At 41.9% G+C, this 20,913-nt stretch overlaps 1 protein-coding gene across 1 annotated transcript; it reads right to left on the reverse strand.

Moving 5' to 3' along the window:
- Positions 1–13,957: 13,957 nt before the first annotated feature.
- On the reverse strand, positions 13,958–14,662 carry LOC123067831 (RING-H2 finger protein ATL78-like). Its single transcript, XM_044490451.1, has one exon. It carries the CDS (start codon positions 14,660–14,662, stop codon positions 13,958–13,960), a length of 705 nt encoding a protein of 234 aa, XP_044346386.1.
- Positions 14,663–20,913: the final 6,251 nt, after the last annotated feature.

Genomic DNA, 20,913 nt, shown 5'->3' on the forward strand with positions numbered 1-20,913 from the left:
TTAATTTTTTTTGGTTTTTTCTTAATTTCAGGTCACTATTTCACATATGAGATATACATACATAGCCAACACATAGCCAACACATAGTTCCATATAACAATCATAGCCAACATATATATATACAACAAGCATCCATATAACAATCATAGCCAACACACAAGTTCCATCATATATACATACATAGCCAACATTGATACATAGCCAACATCATATACAACAAGCATCCATATAACAATCATAGTTCCATCATTACATATTACAAAAGTTTCACATTGTTCATCCAACACCGTTATCCATCAATTCACAAAAGTTTCACATTGATACAAAATAAAAACACAAATGGAAAAGAAGCACTCCATCCATGCAAGCTTCCGTGAATTAAATCAAATCTGCAAAATGATAAACAAGAAGTTAGAAGAAGAAGAAGAAGAAGACTAGAAGAATACTAGAAGAAGAAGAACACTAGAAGAAGAATAAGAAGAATTTTGGAGCCAACTTAGGTAAAATGAATCTAACCTATGCCATTTTGGAAAAGAAGAAGAATAAGAAGAAGACTATAAGCTTATTATGTAAACTTGATCATTTTGTGTGCTAACATAAGTTATTTTGGAGCTAACCTATAGGAAACTAAGCATATAAGCTCTAAGTTAGCATATTAGAGCCAACTTAGGTAAAATGAAGCTAACCTATGTCATTTTGGAAAAGAAGAAGAATAAGAAAAAGACTATAAGCTTATTGTGTAAACTTGATCATTGTGTGCTAACATAAGTTATTTTGGAGCTAACCTATAGGAAACTAAGCATATAAGCTCTAAGTTAGCATATTAGAGCCAACTTAGGTAAAATGAAGCTAACCTATAGGAAACTAAGCATATTAGAGATAACATAAGTAACTAAGTATATATATATATATATATATATATATCATTTTGGAGATCTGACATACCTGACATAGTTCAGTTCTCATTGTTCTTCTCCTTCTTCTTCCTCAGTCTGATGCGCCAAGAGCGGCGAGGCGGTGGAGGCAGTGGGGTGTAGTCTTCTACCACAATTGGCGTGGTCATGTCGCCCAGCTGTGGGATCGTCGGCGCCACCACCGGTGCGTGGTCATTGTCAGGCACCACCACCATCGCGAGGCCACCTTCAGGCAGGATGGGCACGACCATCGCTAGGTCATCCTCAGCCACCTCCATCTCTTGCCCATGGTCAGCCACCACCATCTCTTGCCCATGGTCAGCCACCACCATCTCTTGCCCTTGGTCAGCCACCACCATCTCTTGCCCTTGGTCAGCCACCACCATCTCTTGCCCTTGGTCAGCCACCACCAGCGCTAGGTCATCCTCAGCCTGATGCCCATCGTCATCCTGCAGCTCCTCATCCCCACTCTACTCCTCTTCTCCCGCACTCCAGTCCGGATCAGCGTAGCGCATGCGACACATAGTCGCGTTGAACACCTTCACGATGAGCATGGTGGCGTCGTCGTCGTACCTGAAGAGAAGGAAGTACCCCAGCCGCAGGTCGTAGGCACGGTAGAACTTCTCCCACCCACGAGACAAGTACATGTGGCCCTCCTTGATCAACAACTCCACATCCCACTGCCTGCGAAACCCGCTGCCGGCCTGTCGCGGCTTCACATTATTTGGCGGATCTTCACCCAGCATGTTCATAAAACTGTCAGGCGGCCTCTGCAGTTTGGGACAATGAGTGATGTAGCAAACAACAGATATCATAATGAGATGGATGAAGGGGAGATCTCTCGTTTTATATACCTGCGTCATGGATGATACTGAAGTCCCAAGTATGATACTGAAGAACTTGGAAGCATCCAACTCGTACTGCGGTGTCGCAGAGCGGCGGTGGCTGCTTCCCCCCATCTCTGATAAGCAGCAGAAGAGACCAATTAGTACGCTTACAACAGATCATAAAACATGCATGATAACAAGCTATACTGAAAGGCCAATTGTACTGGACTATAAATTAGGGTAACAATGACACAGAAGATGGGAGCACCTAGTACACATTAGCAAAACAAAAAGGTACCACGCTTAAAAGGAAAGACCACTTGGCTCTATTGCCACCTATGGTTTAATGCAGCAAGAATAAAGGGGTCGTTGATCCTACTTAACTAAGTACTAAGATACCCCGGCCCATGCATTAGTCTCAAGTACCCCATATGTCCTATTTTCAGCAAAGTATGACTTTGCTAAAAATACGACATATGGAGTACCCGAATTTGCCGGAACGGAAGTTAACCGACAATCCGGCAAACTCAAGGGCCTCTCAGGGTACCTGCAAAATCATTATCCCCGCGTAATGAAGTCCCCAATGGGTCGACATTTCAGAAGATCACAAGTAGCACGCACCTTGCTACCCACACCACCACAAAATAATACTGGAAAAAAATAACATTACTATGCCAAAGCAAGTGACTTCCACAGCCACACAAATTAATTACTACTAGATGGAGTACTCCTAACTAAGCTTGTACTACAAGTGACATGACAAGCATACCAAATAGGCAACTAAACTGTTTTTTTACCAAATAGGCAAATAGTATATGCACACCATGCATAGAGGGACAAATCAGGAGTTCAGGACGTGGATTCTCTGCTCCCGAGCTCAAATACACCATCTTGATCAGTAAAATAAAAAATACATAAATTTAAAAGATCCTTAATTTGTTTGACAACAAACATTGCTTAATGTTCACCGTCAAACATACTTTAAATTTCCATTAAAAAAAGTCCTGATGCTTATAAGAACAATGAACTTATAGAAACTCCTTAATTTGACAGCAATGCTCCCAAGAGAGAGAAGTTCCAAACTTGTATGTTTCTTATCCAGCAACATTCAGATTATCAGATTGGCAGTAAAATTCACAAGATCGGTTCCCAGACTTTTATTTTCCTTATTGAACAGCATTCATATTGGCAGGAAGAGACACACTAGTACAATACAACTGCCCAATTCACTAGAGGAACGTTACACATGACACATGAGACCAACAGAATTGTGTACATCCAACAAGTGCAACAACGGCCACCACATACCTATCACAACACGAAATGCGCAAAGCCTATCTACTTGAAGCAAATGTGACAAAATGCAGAAAGCCTATCTATATCTACTTCATCGGCACATTCAAAGCAAAGCGACACTTGTATCTGGGCCATGTGACACAACACAACCGATGCCAGCAATGTGAAGCCACATGACTGCTGGCAGACAATTGCTATGCATTGTGGGGGAAATAATCTTAAGTATTTCTCCTAAGCGTGATTAGCATTCCAAGAGCACTAGTCTGCTCCAAAGATCTGTGATGCAACGTTTCATCATTCTGGTACAACAGTTTACACGACTGACCTCGTCACTACACTTGTAACATACTCCCTCTGTCTCAAAATGATTAATTCAGGGTGAAGTGTGACCAATTAAATTGTACACGTGCGCCAAGCAAACAAAAAAATTGCAAGATGAAAGGAAAATAATATTTCAGTTTATCAAGGATCAACACAGCTTCTTTTTTGGCAGAAACATTTGTATTAGTAATAAGCTACAAAAATAAACATGGTTTATTCAAGGAGTACACTTGACTGAACTCAACAGTACACTTAACATTGCAATTTCAGGGTGAAGCACAACCGACTAACCTGTACAAATTTTCCATCCAATATAACATCGAACAAGGTTGTAAATTAACAGTCAGGCCTTAACGGCTTAACATGTCATTATTTTCACAGAAAAATTGCAAGAGGGAATTAAGCAATAAATATTTTCCAGTGCCATGATCATCATGGTCCTCACTGGGGCAACGAGAGAGGAAACCTATCAGATGCAAAATATGTTTCTGCGATCATCAGGTCATAGTTCATTCCGTCTTCAGAAAGAAAGCTATCAGCTACACAAGTTTTTTTTCTGTGATCAGGAGGTCATAGTTCATTCCACCTTCAGAAATAAGCACAACCATGGGTTCTTAGATGCAGTTTGGACAGTGAATACAGTTTGGACAGTACTCCACTGTCAAATTTCATTTAGGGCAAAAACTAAATACAGTTTGGACAGTTTGGACAGTTTAGAGAGCAAAATCTAAAGATTTGTGAACATTTGTTAATTTTGAAAATTTAGAGAGAAGAAAAAGGGGGATACCTCGAGCTTGGATAGCCTGGGCTGCGGCTTGGGCTTGGGCGGCGGGGGCGGCGCGTAGTCTGGCGGCGGCGGGGACGGGGACGTCTGGGACTTGGTCGGCCGGTGGTGCGCCTCGTAGGGCGTGAGGGCGGGCCTGAGCTTGGGTGCGGGCGGCGAGTCCGGCGCGAGGGCGGCGGGGGGCGCCGACACGACCTTCTCGGGTGCCGGTGTTGAGGAGGCGGTGGGCGGCGATCCGGAGGAAGGGGCCGCCTTCTTGACCTTCTGAGCAGAAGAAGGCACGGGCGGTGAGAGGAGGAGGAGGAGAAGCTAGGGGAAGGGAGGGAGGGGACGTACGTGCTGCGGCGTGGCAGCGAAGGAGCGGCGGGGGACGACGACCGGGCGGTGGAAGGACGGGGGCGGGGGCAGGGGAGGCGTGAGGGTGGGCGGCGAGGCGGCCGCGCGGGGGAGCTGCAGTAGTGGGGCGCGGGGACGCGGGGGCGGCGGGGGTCGGGGCGGCGGCGGCGGGGGTCAATCTGGCGAGGGAGAGGGACGAAGGGATCTGGCGAGGGAGAGGGTGGAATTAGCTAGGGGGGAGATTACTAATGGCGCACCCCGCAGCGGTGCGCCATTAGTATGTTTTTTTTATTACAGTTCGAGCCCTCGGGTTATATTCCACCTAACCCAATCTAGATCAGAACCCGCCCACTAGCCCGACTGATCAGCACGTAGCACACACACTAGTTGGTCCTGGGTTTGATTCCCAGGCTCCCCAATTTTTATTTTTATGCATTTAAAATGTTGTTTGATATTTATTTGTGTTTAAATATCTTCAAACTTGTTTAAATCATAACAGTAATATTTTTTTATAAAAACAAGAATAATTTTTTTAAAAAATATGTTCAAATTTGTTATTTGAAAATATTTATGAATATGAAAAAGGTGGAGTGGAGGGTGCGGTGGGTCATTAGCGACGGTGGAGTGGGGGAGGGTGCGGGCCGGGGGTCGGCGGCGGCGGCCGGTGGAGCGGGGGAGGGTGCGGTTGGTCGGCGGCGGTGATGGAGTGGGGGAGGGTGCGGGCCGGGGGTCGGCGGCGACGGTGGAGTGGGCGGGCCAGGCATCACATAACAACTTAGCATTCAAGAGTACCATGATAACACAGACCAACACATGCCCTAACCAAAACATGCTACGAGAGAGGGCAAGGAGGGAGGAGCAGAGAGGGAGAGGTGGGAAATGGAGGCGGGGGTGAGTTGGATGGGGTACCTGCAGGCGTAGAAGACGGGGGCGTCGTCGGGGACGAAGACGTCGATGCTGTGGATGTTGCCGCCGCGGGAGGCGATGCAGTCGGAGATCCGGGACGGTGAACTGCGCGCGGAGGCCAGGGGAGTCAAGTCAGTCGGGAGGAGGGGGGGCGGGAGGGAGGAGAGGAGGAAGAGAGGAGAAGAAGATTACCTGACCACGATGAGGTGGTGGCCGGAGCGGAGATGACGGAGGGCAGAGACGGCGAGCTTGGGGGAGGCGGGGAGGTCGCCGGCCTCCTGTCCTGGTGGACGTGGGGCCTCCTCTCCCTGGTGGACGTGGAGGCGGCGCCGAGGCTCCAAATCTCCGGTGGCTCCGAGGGTTAGGGAGGGAGGCGAGGGAGGCGGCGCTCGTGGGGGAGGCGGGGCTCGGAGGGAGGCGGTGCGTGGGCGGCGGGGGCGGGGGCGGCGGGGCGCGTGTGCGGCTGCGGCGGCTGCGACGGACAGAGGAAGGGGAGAGGGAGGCGGCGGGGGCGCGTGGGCAGCGGCGGCGTACGGTGAATCTGTTATTTGAAAAAAAAATATTATCAAATTTGTTATTTGAAAATATTTATGAATATGAAAAAATATCATCAAATTTGTTTTTTTTTGCAATTTTAGTGGCATTCATTTGTGACGGTGGAGCGGGCCGCGGAGGGTGCGGGGGAGAGGGTGCGGGTGGTCGTCGGCGGCGGTGAAGTGGGGGACGGTGCAGGCCGGGGGTCGGCGGCGGTGGCCGGTGGAGCGGGGGAGGGTGCGGTGGGACGTCGGCGGCGGTGGAGTGGGGGAGGGTGCGGGTGGTCGTCGGCGGCGGTGGAGTGGGAGAGGGTGCGGGCCGGGGGTCGGCGGCGACGGCCGGTGGAGCGGGGGAGGGTGCGGTGGGACAGGGGGTCGGTGGAGGGTGCGGTCGGCGGCGGCGGCCGGTGGAGCGGGGGGTCGACCCTGGTACCATTAGAAGTTTTGCAAAAAAAAGTATATATTCTAATAGCGCACTCTGTGTCCAGTGCGCCATTACTAGTTAGAACTAGTAATGGCGCACTTCGCTCGGATGCGCCATTAGTATGTATGGTAAAATGGAAAAAAAATACTAGTGGCGCACCGTGTGTCTGGTGCGCCATTAGTGTCTTCCACACTAATGGCACATCAACAAATGGTGCGCCATTAATATATAATAGTGGTGCGTCATTAGTACCCATCCCATCTATAGCCCTTTTCCTAGTAGTGGGTGATCGTTGAGATCAAGAATTAAGGATAACCCTCATTTAGTTGTTTGACTATGGGCTAAATCACTCCAAGGATCCTACTAAGTAAATATGCAAGATAACAAATGTACCTAAGTAAGCACTTACCTAGAAATGTCAACAGAGGTGGGATGATCGGTTAATGGTGATTTTAAAGACCAAAAGGATTGAGTATGAAATAGAATTCTTAGTTGGATTGAGTGGATTTCGTTCCTTTATTTTGAAAGAAGTTTTAATCAAGTTACACTGAAGCAGGCGGTCCCCACTAAATTTATGGCTTGCTTCAAGCTCGCGAGAGGTTTATGCAAGAAGATAAATTCATTAATAATTGTTTTTTGTGGGGAAGCAAGGATGGATAGTGAAATCCTCAAGGAGTTTCATGGGATTCTCACAATGCTTGAACATATGGGGACTTGGTTTTCGATATATTGAGTTATTAAACTTCGCACTTCTCGCACACGAAGCTTGAAGTTCTTTTGAACTTAGAGACATTGAGTGCTCGAATTCTTAGTGGTCTATTTTACAAATGCGGACATCATGAATGAAACTTTGGGAAATAAACCATGGTGAATTTGGAAAGTGATTTTTCAAGAATGGGATGTTCTACAGGTTGGTTTCGCACGTCGTATTTGCAATAGTATGACGACGTCTATTTGAACTATAACTAGATACCAAGATCAGAATGGATATGGCCAGTGGTTGCGCTTTCTGATGGACCACCAGAGTCTATGTTGCCCTCATTCATGGTATGAATGGAAGTGGACCAATGAAGTGTTGCAGATTTATTTCTGTTGATGGACATCAATGCCATTAATACAATACCAACCAACATGGTACATAAAGAGGACTTCTAGTCATGGCTGCATGAACAAAGTGGCCCTTTTGAGGTAGATCTTACTATCTCATGTTGGTGACCATGAACAAGACATGAGAAGACTAGTTGGAGGGTAGGCTGAGCTCGAGCTCCTATAGATCAACGAAAGCATGGCAATTCACATAGAATTCACTACCAACGGATATGTCTTGCATCGGGCATGTGTACTTCAACAAAGTGCACGATTTGCGAATGATCAAAGGAAACATGGCAACATGCCCTCGTTGATTGCACTATGGCCAGGAGTGTGTGGGCACTGGCACATGGTCAGCTTACCAAGCATTTGTGCGCAAGTTTGCATTAAGCGTAAAGTAATGGTTGTTCCATCTAATGGATACTACAACACATATAGAATTCTCAACTATATTGTTGATGTTGTGGGAAATTTGTGCGGCATGCAGGAAGGCAATTCTTGAGGAATTTTTCAAAGCCTTCTATGGTGTTGTGTAGAGATTACAGGTGAAGCTTGGACTGGCGAGATGTTGGAAATATGCCCTAGAGGCAATAATATTTGTATTATTTATTTCCACATTTATAATTAAGTGTTTATATTCTATGCTATAACTGTTGTGATTCTTGAATAAGTGATTAAGAGGAAAACTCATAAGCACATGTAGAATGATAACCTAATTCCTAGTCTTGCCTCTAAGCCTACCTAAGTGTTGTATGATGATTATGGTTTCCTGACCATAGGCATTTGTTTAGTGTGATGACTCGGTGTCATATTTCCTCTCAGCTAGAGAGATATTCTTAGAGAGATATTATGCCTTTAGAGAGATATTCTTAGGGCCCTCTCAGTGTGATGACATCCATCATCGTCTGGCCAGACACATGTGACTAGATCACAAGGATGCCTGAACTTGACAATGAGAAAGAAGAACAAAACCGGTAACGAGCAGACTGGTATAGTGAGCATGTGTATGACTCCTAGGCCAACATATCTCACCTTGGGTTTTGTAACGTATCGCGAAGCAACGGGAATATCATGTGATAACCAAAGCTTCACTTGAATATCATTCATGTATATATGGATGTCCATGGTTCCCCTATTGATCATTCAACAAAAGATGTTTTTGTTCATGTCTATGTTTTACAGAACCTACAGGGTCACACGCTTAAGGGAATTATGATATGTTAAGTTCTAGTGGAGTAAGGAATGTGAGAAAATATTCTCCAAATAGTTTTGGTAACAAAAGAATAGTTTCAAGAGAAACCGGTAATGTTTTGGGGTTACCAGAAGTGTTTCAGGGAGTACCGGGTAATACCTGGAAATGATAGATAGGCGGTAAATATTTCTGGGGATATATATATATATATATATATATATATATATATATATATATATATATAGTGGCCTTAGATAATTATCTAGGAGTCCATATTATTTATTTAGAGTCAATGGGATAAACAAAATATCAATAAGGCCTATTAGGGGAGAGTTTGGGCCTATGGGCCCAATAAGGTTGTGGCACCCCACTATCTTGTTGGACAAGCTTGGGGCGAATTGCATTGGGAGTAGGACTCCTCCCTTGGCCGGTGCACCAAGGAGTGAAGCCTCCTCCAAATTGGCCACCCCGCTTCCCTTCACCTATATATACTAGAGGAGTTGGCCCCAAGAGACACACAAGTTTTATTGTTTAGGGCCTCCTCTAGTTCTCTCTTGTTATATATAGCTCTAATTTAGACTTGATATATAATAGAGCTAATTCTTGTTTTTATCTTATCCACACAATAGAGAAGACCTATGAGGTTCTCAACTCTCTCCTCTAATTCTCATGCAACGTCTAGCACCGGAATGTGAAGCCTGAATGCATGCAATGTGTAGGGAGTTCGTGCTTTTGTTCTTTGGTTCGAGGGGTCATTCTTGAACAGTTCGAGGGACTTCGTCAATGATCTACACTAAATCTTCTTCTGCTGCAACTCGAAGTTGGTAATGATCCAATCTATAGCTCTAATGCTTCTTCATCGTGATCTTGATTATAGGACACCATTTTCTACTGTGTTTCCCAACATGAGACACTAAAACACGACAAAATTGTCTCTTCTTGAGGGCCAACTCCCAGGAGGATTCTGTCATCAAAGGGCTACCTGGAGCTTAATGTAGATGTGGGTGTAGCCAAGGTAAAGTCAAAGGGAGTCGTTGTTTGTCTATCTGGACTAGGATGGTATCTACCATGATTCTTGGGTATGTGTATTTGATGACCTCGTGGACCCTGCAACCCTTCTGGCAATGGCATATTGCCAAGCGCTTTCTCCAGCAAAGCATCACACATCAAATTTTGATAGTTATAATTTAGATAGGAGCTATCCTTTGACAGTGGAGGCAGGGTTTGGCTGATCCAACTGCTTAACTCACTCATTGTACCCATAAATAGTATTGAAAAAAGTTTGTGTTGATGATAAAAAAACATGAGGCGGTGGGTGGCCGAGTACAAGAGGATAATCTCTTTCTTAGTGGAGGGTATACAAGAACAAGACTCTGGGCGGACACCGCTCATTGTGTACCTTCCCTCCCACCCCTCTCCCTCTATCTTCCCCCGCCCCCTTTCTTGTTGCTTGAAACATGTATCCCAGATATGTAACTATCTAGTAGTGAATTGAAAGAATGAATGTAGTAATGATCCTATCATCTGGTATTCAAAGCCTGAAATTATCACCCACCTTCTCTTGATTCGGTTGAGCAATCCTGGATCACACCCATACTCGAGCCTCGCGTAGATTATGGCAAACTTTGATCTACATAAGCAGATAGTTGAGGCGGTGCAGGAGTGCAGCAACATTCGTGCACCTCCTGATCCAGTCAACACTAGACAAGAAGAGTCGACAGTGTCGAAGATGGAGCCTAAGTCCATCTGTTGATGGCTATTGTGTGCTTTGGTTGGCAGTGCCTTCTCTTGATCGCCACTTCACTCTTTTTGTGTCTTTTTTGTAACCCGTCGATCCTTGCGCTGTAAGATCACAACCTATGTGTTGTGACCAATGGCAGAAATTTGTAATGTAACTTGTTGAGTACCGCATGTTCTTAAGTAATGAAATGTATGTATCAGTTAGCTATTTCTTTTGTTATTGCTAGGTTCCATTTATTCATGAAGAATGGTCAGCGTTTATGTTTAGTAGCGCATGTGTCTAAGCTATATATGATGCTAACGAAAAACTATACTAGTAGACATATTTCTTGCCACTATGAAACCAATAATACTATACTACATTATAATACAGTTTTGTAAAAGTCAATCCCCCACAAAACAAAATCAATCTCTCTCTCTCTCTCTCTCTCTCTCTCTCTCTCTCTCTCTCTCTCTCTCTCTCTCTCTCTCTCTCTCTCTCTCTCTCTCGCTCTCTCTCTCTCTCTCTCTACACACACACACACACACACACACATTCGAGCTATTCTTTTGAACTTAAGAATTCAAGCGATTGGACTGATGCTTTCATTTTCGTCGAATAGATCAACTTGTTTTGTTCAAAAATTTGCAAATTTCTTTGTCGGAACGGGGCGCGTAATATATCGCTGGAAAGCTCTTGACAGCTAGATTACAAGTCATATATATTTATTTTTTGCAAAAAAAACTCACGGTTTAAGAGCGGTTTTTTAAAAAACTGTTTTTCAAATTAAAAAACATGAATCGTATTTTGGCCTTAATTTTCAGACGGTTTGTCGAAATTGAGCAAATGAGATGGCGTTGGAAAGCTGGTGAAATTCTTCTTCCGTATATAGAATGTTTTTTCAAATTATATATGATTTAAAAGTAATAAGAAGAATGGTGAAATTCTAAGTGAAATCTATTTTCTTGAATTTTTTCAAACGGTTCGTTGGATTGATGCAAGTGATACGGCGTTGGAAAGATATGGAAAATGTGCAACTTTTGCGTATAGAAACTTTTTTTCTAATTCCTTATGGTTTAAATTCAAATTCGAATACGGTGAAAGTTGGTTTCGAACACGATTTTTTTAGAAGTTTGTCGAAATGAGTCAAATACTATACTGTTTGAAAGCTATCAAAAATGCAAAAAATATTCATGTTGAACGTTTTCCTAAATTAACAGCCGTTTAAGAGTAATTTTGAATATGGTGACATCCATCGTGTTGTTTTCCGTCCGAAAAACAGAGTACTCATTCTTATCTATGTCTGTGTTTGTACTGAGGCATTTTTCATATAGTAATTTTGAATGGTTCCAAATGAAGAGTACTTGAACTGATGTCCGTATGGGTTTTCTCTGAGCCTGTTTTCATAGACTAGACTTTACTGATCTGTTTTTTCGGTATGGTTTTCCTCATAACTTTTCAACGTTTTATGGTATCATAGTCCCCGAACTTGCATGGTTTATATTGTTGAACTGGATTTTTCGTTGAGCAGGTTTGCGCTGAGCATTGTTTCATGATTGCTCGCAAATGATAGTACGAATTGAGCTTTGTGCGGGTTTGTACTGAGCATTGTTTCATCATTGTTCGCAAATGATAGTACGAACTAAGCTCTGTGCAGGTTTGTACTGAGCATTCTTGTCACGGTGGCATGATGTCCAAACATATATTGTTTTGTTCTGCGAACTTTCTAAAAGTTTGTTGGTGAATCACCCCGGTTCTTTTTCTTGCTGAAATTTTTGTCCTCTAAACTTATGCCCTCTGGAGTTTGTACTGATGTGAATCCTTTTGCTGAACCGCTACAAAATTTTGTGTGCCGGATCACCATATAACTTAGAACGAAATTGTTTTTGAACATATACTCAACTTTTTCTATGTGTACATGGAATTGGGGGAATAGTAGCAATAGTTATACTTTCTGGATAGTAATACATGAACTTCTTGGTAAATAATTGAAGTTTGTACTCTGGACAGTAATACATGCCCTCTCGAGTTTGTACTGATGTGAATCCTTCCAAACTTGTGTGGCTTACATCGTTGAACAGGCTGTATTCTTTTTCACCACCGCCATTGTTTTGTCCATCTCCTTCACCACCATTCCACGAATACATACTGGACTAGCACACCTAGTTTGTGTTTCAGGAAATAAGATTGTAGGTCAAGGTTCATATACACAAAGTTTGAACTTCGCTCAAAATAGATACTTCAACCTCACATACAAACCGAAAACACGCAAAAATTGGTTCTCTTTAGACATATTAACATGGAACTATTCTTTTTTTAATAACTATAGTTGAATTGTTGTGTTTTTCTTGTTACTAAACTAGTATAAAAATAGTTATTGATGTATATATGAACTGATATAATTTTTTGTCAATGAGTTGATGTAATATCTGTACTAGATCTGCTACAACTGTATTATATATAGAACCAAGCACGCTCATCAGAGCAAGTAATTGAAATGATTAAGCCAAGTCAGAATGTCCACAAGGCACCTCCACAGGAAAGCATAATGTGAGAAATGATTCAGCCATGTCAGGATGTCCACAAGGCACTCAACTCATTTCACATTTCTAATCCAACTGCGAATTATCTCATATATTCTAGCCTGTGATGTGTGAGAAGAATAGATGGAGGTTCATCACCATAGCACCTGCACTGCTCCAGCATATAGAGATTCAGATGACTCCATTTTTACAGTAAAAGAGAGTGAGGTTCGCCTTCAACAACCTGCAGAAGTAGAAACAATGTAACTTTTTAGATGTTGCAGATATATAACTCAAAAGCACATATACCATGATGACTCTATCATGACAGTAGTTATAAAAAATCAAACTTGTTGCTTCAGTTACCTCATTTTCCCAGTCTAGTTCTCTCAAGAAAAAAAATACAGGAACATCTAAAAGAATGCATTCTTTTAGTAGTCAGACACCAGAGAGAAATCCAGAGAAAATCGTTGAACCTTCAGAAGCAGAACAACGAACAGGTTGTGAGCATGGGGCAGTTCAAAAGCGGGATTTTGATGCAGCATAATGTACATGATGCACCTCCCCTATTGTTCAGATTGTGTAGATCATTTAGTTCCATAACACGCTCACACACGCAGCAGACAGACGCAAACACATTGGTCACCTGGAAGCCGGAGCAGGAGCAGCCGCGCAAGGCAGAGCTTTGGAGGCGGCCGCAGCCGGCCGGACTACAGGACGGCGCGTCGCAAGCGCCGGCAAGTACTACTCCCTCCATAAAGAAATGTAAGATCGTTTAGATAACTACTTCCAAACGATCTTATATTTCTTTACAGAGTTGATAATGTCTACAAATTACAAGTCCGCATTATGATTCATTTTATGGGGAGAAATCTCTAACAGAGAAGGGATAACTGGGTGAAATATGACAGACGACCTTACAATCTTTCAACGAACATAACAGATAACCGAATGAATCGCTAACAAAGAAGGGAATAACTGACAGAAATGTTGACGACGATATTGCAATCTTTGGTATTTGGAAGAAAGGAAAAAGGAGACTGGATGCTGCTGCTCTGGTCGGCCTTGAACCGTACGTCTCATGAGTACACTACTACAGAGCAAGAAACTCCGGCAGGGCACAGATCCTCACGTCGCTGCGGCAAATCGGGCACGTCGTCGCCTGGCAGAACCACCTGAAAATGCACCGGCGGTGGAACGCGTGCGGGCACCTTGGCGGCTGCACGGCAGGCTCTCCATCCAGTCCCTCCAAGCAGATCGGGCAGTTGTCGGGCCTGTCGCTGCCGCCCAGGTCCCTCTCCTTGCACGCCATCAGGAGAGCCTGCTCGTCATGTATGAACCGCCGGTCCACCTCCATGACGAAGCGGAAGGTGAAGCCGCGGGTGGCGCTGTCGCCGCACGCCACGCGGACGATCTGCGGCACCACGTTCGAGGGTACGACGCCGTCCCACTCGTCGTCGGCAAGGCGGAGCACCCGGAGCTGGGGCATTCTCGCCAGCATCCTGCGGAGCGCCCAGCGGCAGGCACCGTCGCTCTGGAGCGCGGAGAGGTCTCTGACGAGGAACTTCATGGCGGAGCCGTTGCTTGGCCCGATGTACGCCTGGTGCATCACGATCGGTGGCTGGCCGCGTCCGCGGAACTCCAGGGAGCGCTTCACGGAGCACTTCACGAACACCGCGAACTGGTACCCAGCGTCGGGCGGCGCGGGATCGACGGAGAACCAGCTGGCGGTCGCCTCGACACTGCGCATGACTAATAGGCCAGAAGCGGCGGCAGCGGCGACGGCGTGATTCGACATCGCCGTCACTATTTCACTACACCGGCTGGCAACATGGGATGTGTTGGGGCGCTATTTGTAGTCGACGGCCGGGGGGCGCGTGCGCGTACCGTGGCTACGAGTCGGAGAGGCTTCGGGCGGGACATTCGAATTCTTGTTAGGAAACGAACGCGATGGAAATATTTTTGTCCGTTTCACGCGGCAAATTCGAACTCATTTTAGGAAACGAACGCGATGCAAAATGTTTTTAGGAAAGAAACGAACGCGATGCAAATCTTCCGTTTCACACGGAAAAGGTAGGCAGTTAAATGATTCTTTATTTGACATCGAAGTTAAATGATTCTTTTTAGGAAACGAAACGTGATACAATTCTGCTCTCCGTTTCAGGCCTTTAGCCTGGCAGATCCTATATGACGCCCGCGTGCGTCCGTTCGTCGCTGCTTCGCTGAAGCGAAGCGAGCGAATGAGGCGCACGGGCCGGCCCACTTCGAGCGAGGCTTGGTTTTGGGAACCTTCTAGTAGGTTCCCTGAACCGTTTTTTTTGTAGTTTTTCCGTTTTTCCCTGTTCCTTTTTTTACCTTTTGTTTCCTTTTTCTGTTTTTGTTTCTGTTTTTTACCTTTTGTTTCCGTTTTCTGTTTCTGTTCCTTTCTTGCATTTTATCCTTTTTCGTTTTACTTTTATAGTTTGTTTTAAGAAAATTGTTCGAATTTCAAAGTTTGTTCATGATTTAAAAAATTGTTCATGGATTTCAAATTTTGTTCACTTTTTAAAAATTGGTTCCCAATTTTAAAATTGTTCAACATGTATCAAAAAATGTTCAATATGTATTTAATATTTGTTCAATACATATAGCAAAATTGTTCAATGTGTAGTTAAAAATAGTTCAACGTATATTACAAAAATGTTCAATGTGTATTTAAAATTTGTGCATCATATATCACAAAAATTTACACTGTGTAGTTAAAAGTAGTTTGGCGTATTCATAAAAAAATCAATGTATATTTTAAGCGTATATCGCGAAATGTTCAATCAAGTTTTAAAATTTTGTTCGAGGAAACGATATTAATTTCTTGAAGGAATGATTAAAAGACAAATCTACGGTGTACATAATACCTATTATTGAGCGCTGCAATCAAACGTATGGTCAGTCGCTAGTGCGGTGGCTAGTAAGTTTGCTGCGTATCGATTTGTCGCGGGTTCGAAACCCGAACGCTGCATTTTTTTTCGTGGCATTTCTCTTTTGGATTCGCTTGTGGGAATGGGCCGGCCCGTTTGGCGCGAATCCTTCAGCGAAAGCTACTCGTTTTGACGCACGCGAGCGTCAACTAGGAGCACTCCTTTAGCCTCGCCTTAAGCACAAGTTAGTTTGTTTTCGATGGGTGAGTAAAATGTGGGCTGGCCATTTGCGCAGCCCATTAGCGTATATGTTTTTTCACTTCCCAAAAAATATTTTATATATCTAAATAACAAATGAAAATAGAGTTTGCTTTAATAAATTAAATATTAGAAAATTGATAGATCAAGAGAAAAATATCATCTATTTATAGTTTTGTTCACATAGCTTCTTAGATTACTTCTTGTATACTTACAAAATGATTTACACTAATAGTGAAAAGTATTTCATGAAATCACAAATAAAAGGGTAAAAGAAATAGTAATCTATAGTTTGCCACTTCGCGGACGCCATTCGCAGCCGGATGATTTTGGGGCGGGGGGGGGGGGGGGGGGTGTTGTGGAACTCATATGTAAGGCTGGTTATTGAAACGGGAATAACAAAAGTCATCCTTGAAGTGCAATAACATCGCACGAGGGCAGGGCATCAAAAGTCAAACTTGTAATACATGTGTCACTTCTTTCTCATGCCACTTAGAAAATTCTATTAGCACTGGAGTCGGCTTCATGCAATTACTCTATATTGATTCTTCATTATTAGGGTCTGATTACATTATCATTGCAAAAAAAAAGGAGTTCGTTAGGAAAAGAAGCCATGACAACTGTATTACTTTAAGCAAAGGAGCACATGATAAAACTATATGACACCCATCACATTATTACATAATGATACCATTTACATTACATTACATAATGTTGATGGAACAAAGTAATGCATAATAAGGGTGGCTATTTCTTCCATGATGAAATACAAAGGAACTTCTTGTATGGAGCAACAAGTCATGTCAATGAAAAAATGCTAGATCAAACAATCTACTAGTTTGAAAAAAAAGCCACTTTGGTGGAATAATTTCTTGCACAATATGGATTTTACGTATACTCGAAGGAAAAAACTTCCAGTGTGAAGAAAAAATCCGTGCCAATTAAACAAGTGTTGCACAATACGAAACATATTTCGGTGTTCACAAAATAAGAAATATATTCGAGTTATTTTTTGTATATTGGATCAAAAAATTTAGTGGTGTGAAGGAAATGATTTCATGTAGCCTAAATAATGAAAAACAGATGAAACACTTAAAAAGTATTCATGAAACATTTTACAAAAAAATATATCTACTGTTTATTAGGTGAATGTACCCATAAAAAGTATTTATGAAACATTTTACAAAAAATATAACTATTGTGTATTAGGTGAAAGTCACCCATAAAAATCATATTTGTGTGGAAAGGGTAGTTATATTTTTTTTGTCTGGAAAGGATAGTCATCATATGCAGGGTGGCACAATTAAGCGAGTGGGCAGGCGTCACAGATCAAAATTCGGAATGGTAAAAGACACATGTGTCATCCACTCATCCTATGTCGCTTCTTTCTCGTGCTACTCAACTACAATTAGCATTGGAGCTAGCATAGGGTCTTCCGATGTTTGTCTCTTAGCATGGGTTTGCGGGTAAAATGTTGATGTGGCACATCAATTAAGGGAGAGTGAGGAGTTGTATATTAGTGGAGATAAAGTTTAACCATGTTTCTGTATGTAGTGTAACTGATGCTCTAATCCGGTGTGGCTTCTCGCCCTATATTCCTCTCCTTCCCATCTCTCTGTAACTAAACATGAACCCTATACCAAATGAATGTAACATCATTTAGATAAAAACATAAAGAGACAATGCATTGGGTGGTTGTCTCTAAAACTCTTTCACCGCCTAGAATGACGAGTTAAGAGCCAATGTATTAGGTGTGCCCTCAGTACAACTATCTTTAAACATTCTCTCAGATAAGTAAAGGATTTACTTTAAGCAAAGGAGCATGCAATAGTATTTCTATGAAAGAAACGTGTCTAGTTGTAATTTTCATTTTCGGCATGAAACAAGCCTTAATAGACGTGGAAGTCCATCTACTCCACCTTTTTGTCTTTGAAGGCTAGCTAGCTATATGGTCGTGCACTAGCTAGCAATGCCCAGCAAGACTTGTCACAGCTTAGTGAGTTATTTTGCTTCGATGGAACGGAGCTTTAGCTTCACAAGCACAGATAGCATAGCCCACATACTTACAACACTATCCATGACCACCACGCCGAGCTCGTAATCGCATAACTCCTAGGAACATCTACTCGCTTGATCCTAGAGATTGTCGTTTCCCAACGCATGATATACTACAAGGTGGGGTTCCTCTATGAAGAGCGGAACGCCTATTACGACAAGGCCCGAGATCTCATCGACACATCGGATGAGCCTTGAGACCTTGATCCCATGAAAGTACGAAACCATGTGTGAGGTTCTCACTCGAATTGGATATTCGTTACATTGTTCAACCCAACCACCCACATAGCAAATTCAAATTACACGTGAATTTCAAGTTCAAGCCAAAGCATTCCTTTCTTTCGGGCCAAGCTTATAAGTAGTCATTGTGCTTAATGGCCCAGTCTGGGCAGGAGTGCCATCTGGGGAGCCTCTTGTTGCGGTTGGCCACGACCTAGGTGATCTTTGAGATAAAAATGTGCTCATTTGCACTTGAATTTTTTCAAATAAATTTGAATTTTTTTTCACCTCAGTATAGATAGGTATTAAACCCATATTTACCAAAAATGTGTTGCTAACTTTTTTGAGATAAAAATGTGCTATTAGCTCAGTGGAATATTCTCTGCACCCATCATATCTATGCAACTCACGAGTTCGTGCCTAGTCGCCCTCTAAGTTTTTCGCATTGTTGTGAAATACATGTTCCATAAAGTAACAAAAAAAAGTGCAACTCGGGATTCCATAGATGTCGAAGGCACGCACCTATCACTGCATCGTGACTAGTTAGATTGCTACATGAAAGATGCTACTCCCTCCGATCCAAATTAATTGCCGCAGCTCTAGTACAAGTTTATGCTAAAGCTGCGACAATTAATTTGGATCGGAGGGAGTGTGATATTTAACTATACAATGACTAATTAAATTTAGTTCCTGTTAAACATTGGCATTTCTTCGCAATATGTGTGTTAATCGTGGGTAGGCATAGTGGATCATGTTCCACGGGTAAGGCATGGAATAATTTCTTTTTGAGTGGTGTAAGGCACAGAATAATGATACGACGGGCATGAGGCACTGTTGTTAGGCTAGCCCACGTGCTCTGGGTTTCGTTGTTTTTTCTCATTTTTATCTGGTGTACTTTCGAATCTTTTTTCTAGCTTTCCTGTTTTGGCTTTCCTTTTTTATTGAGTTTTATGTTTCATTTAAATTTGCATTTTTTATTTTCATTTATTGTTTTATTTTTTTTTCTTTCTTCTTGTTCAAAATAAATATGTAACTTTTTTTATAAAATGAATGAACTTAATTTTGAAAATAAATCGTTCTAAAGTACAAATACATTTTTTATCCATGAATAATTTTAAAAATTATGCAAACACAATTTAAAAAGTCATGACAATTTTTCGAAATTAGCAAACACTTTTTAAATAGCGGAATCATTGTTCAATTACAGGAACATTTTCCTAAAATATTTGAGACTATATAAAATTATTATATCATTTTTTGGAAATATGGGAAACATTTTTTGTTGCACTAACATTTTAAAAATATGTGAACTATATTGAAAGATAAAATTAATATTTTAAATGTGTAATAACTTTTCAAAAATGTATGGTCATTTCCATAAGATATAATACTTTATTTAATTGTACAAACAGTGTTAAGAAAATTGTGAACTCTTTAGAAATTGCCAGAACATCTTTTGTTAAAAGTTCGAGCATCTTATATCTTATATCCTATATATACTAATCGGAGGCACCATAGAGGCAACTAAATGATTCTTTTTTTGACATCAAAGTTAAATGATTCTTATTAGGAAACGAAAAGTGATACAATTCTGCTCTCCGTTTCAGGCCTTTAGTCTCGCCTTAAGCACAAGTTAGTTTGTTTTCGATGGGTAGATAGAATGTGGGCTGGCCATTTGCGCGGCCCGTTAGTGTATATATTTTTTCACTTCACAAAAAATATCTTATATATCTAAATAATAAATGAAAATAGAGTTTTCTTTAATAAATGAAATATTAGAAAATTAATAGAATCAAGAGAAAAATATCATCTATTTATAGTTTTGTTCATATAGCTTTTTAAATTACTTCTTGTATACTTAGATTTACACTGATAGTGACAAGTATTTCATGAAATCACAAATAAAAGGTTAAAAATAGTAAACTATAGTTTGCCGCTTCGCGGACGCCATTCGCAGGCGGATGATTTGGGGGAGGGAGGGAAGGGGGGGGGGGTAGAAGGAGGAGGAACACACACAAATTTGTTCTCTTTTTAAACATATCATGACAACTTTTTCAAATTAGCAAGCATTTTTTTAAATAACGGAATCATTTTGTTCAATTACAGGAACATTTTCCTAAAACATTTGAGATTATATAAAGTTATTAGATCCTTTTTAGGAAATATGGGAAACATTTTTTATTGCACTAACACTTTTTAAAATATTTGAACTATATTTAAAGATAATATTAATATTTTGAAAGTATAATAAGTTTTTTAAAATGTATGATCATTTCTATAAGATATAATACAATACTTAATTGTAAAAACAATGTTAAAAAATTGGTGAACTCTTTAGAAATTACCTGAACATTTTTAAAAAAAAATTCGAGCATCTTATATCTTATATCTTATATATACTAATCACAGGCACCATAAGAGGGTCCACGTTAATCTTGAAAACTAAGAAAATTGCCGTCTGATCTCGATGTTAAATATGTACAGCCGTTGGAGGAGATTTCAGGAGTCCTTAGTCGGATGAGGTTTCAGGAGTCTCACGTGATGCCCCACGTCCACTCTAGCAAATTATTGCGCAGAATATCTTCCTTCACGCCCCCGCAAAAAGAGAATATCTTCCTCGCTA

The sequence above is a fragment of the Triticum aestivum genome, chromosome 3B (genome assembly GCF_018294505.1).
Source record: "Triticum aestivum cultivar Chinese Spring chromosome 3B, IWGSC CS RefSeq v2.1, whole genome shotgun sequence".
Classification (NCBI taxonomy): Eukaryota; Viridiplantae; Streptophyta; class Magnoliopsida; order Poales; family Poaceae; genus Triticum; species Triticum aestivum.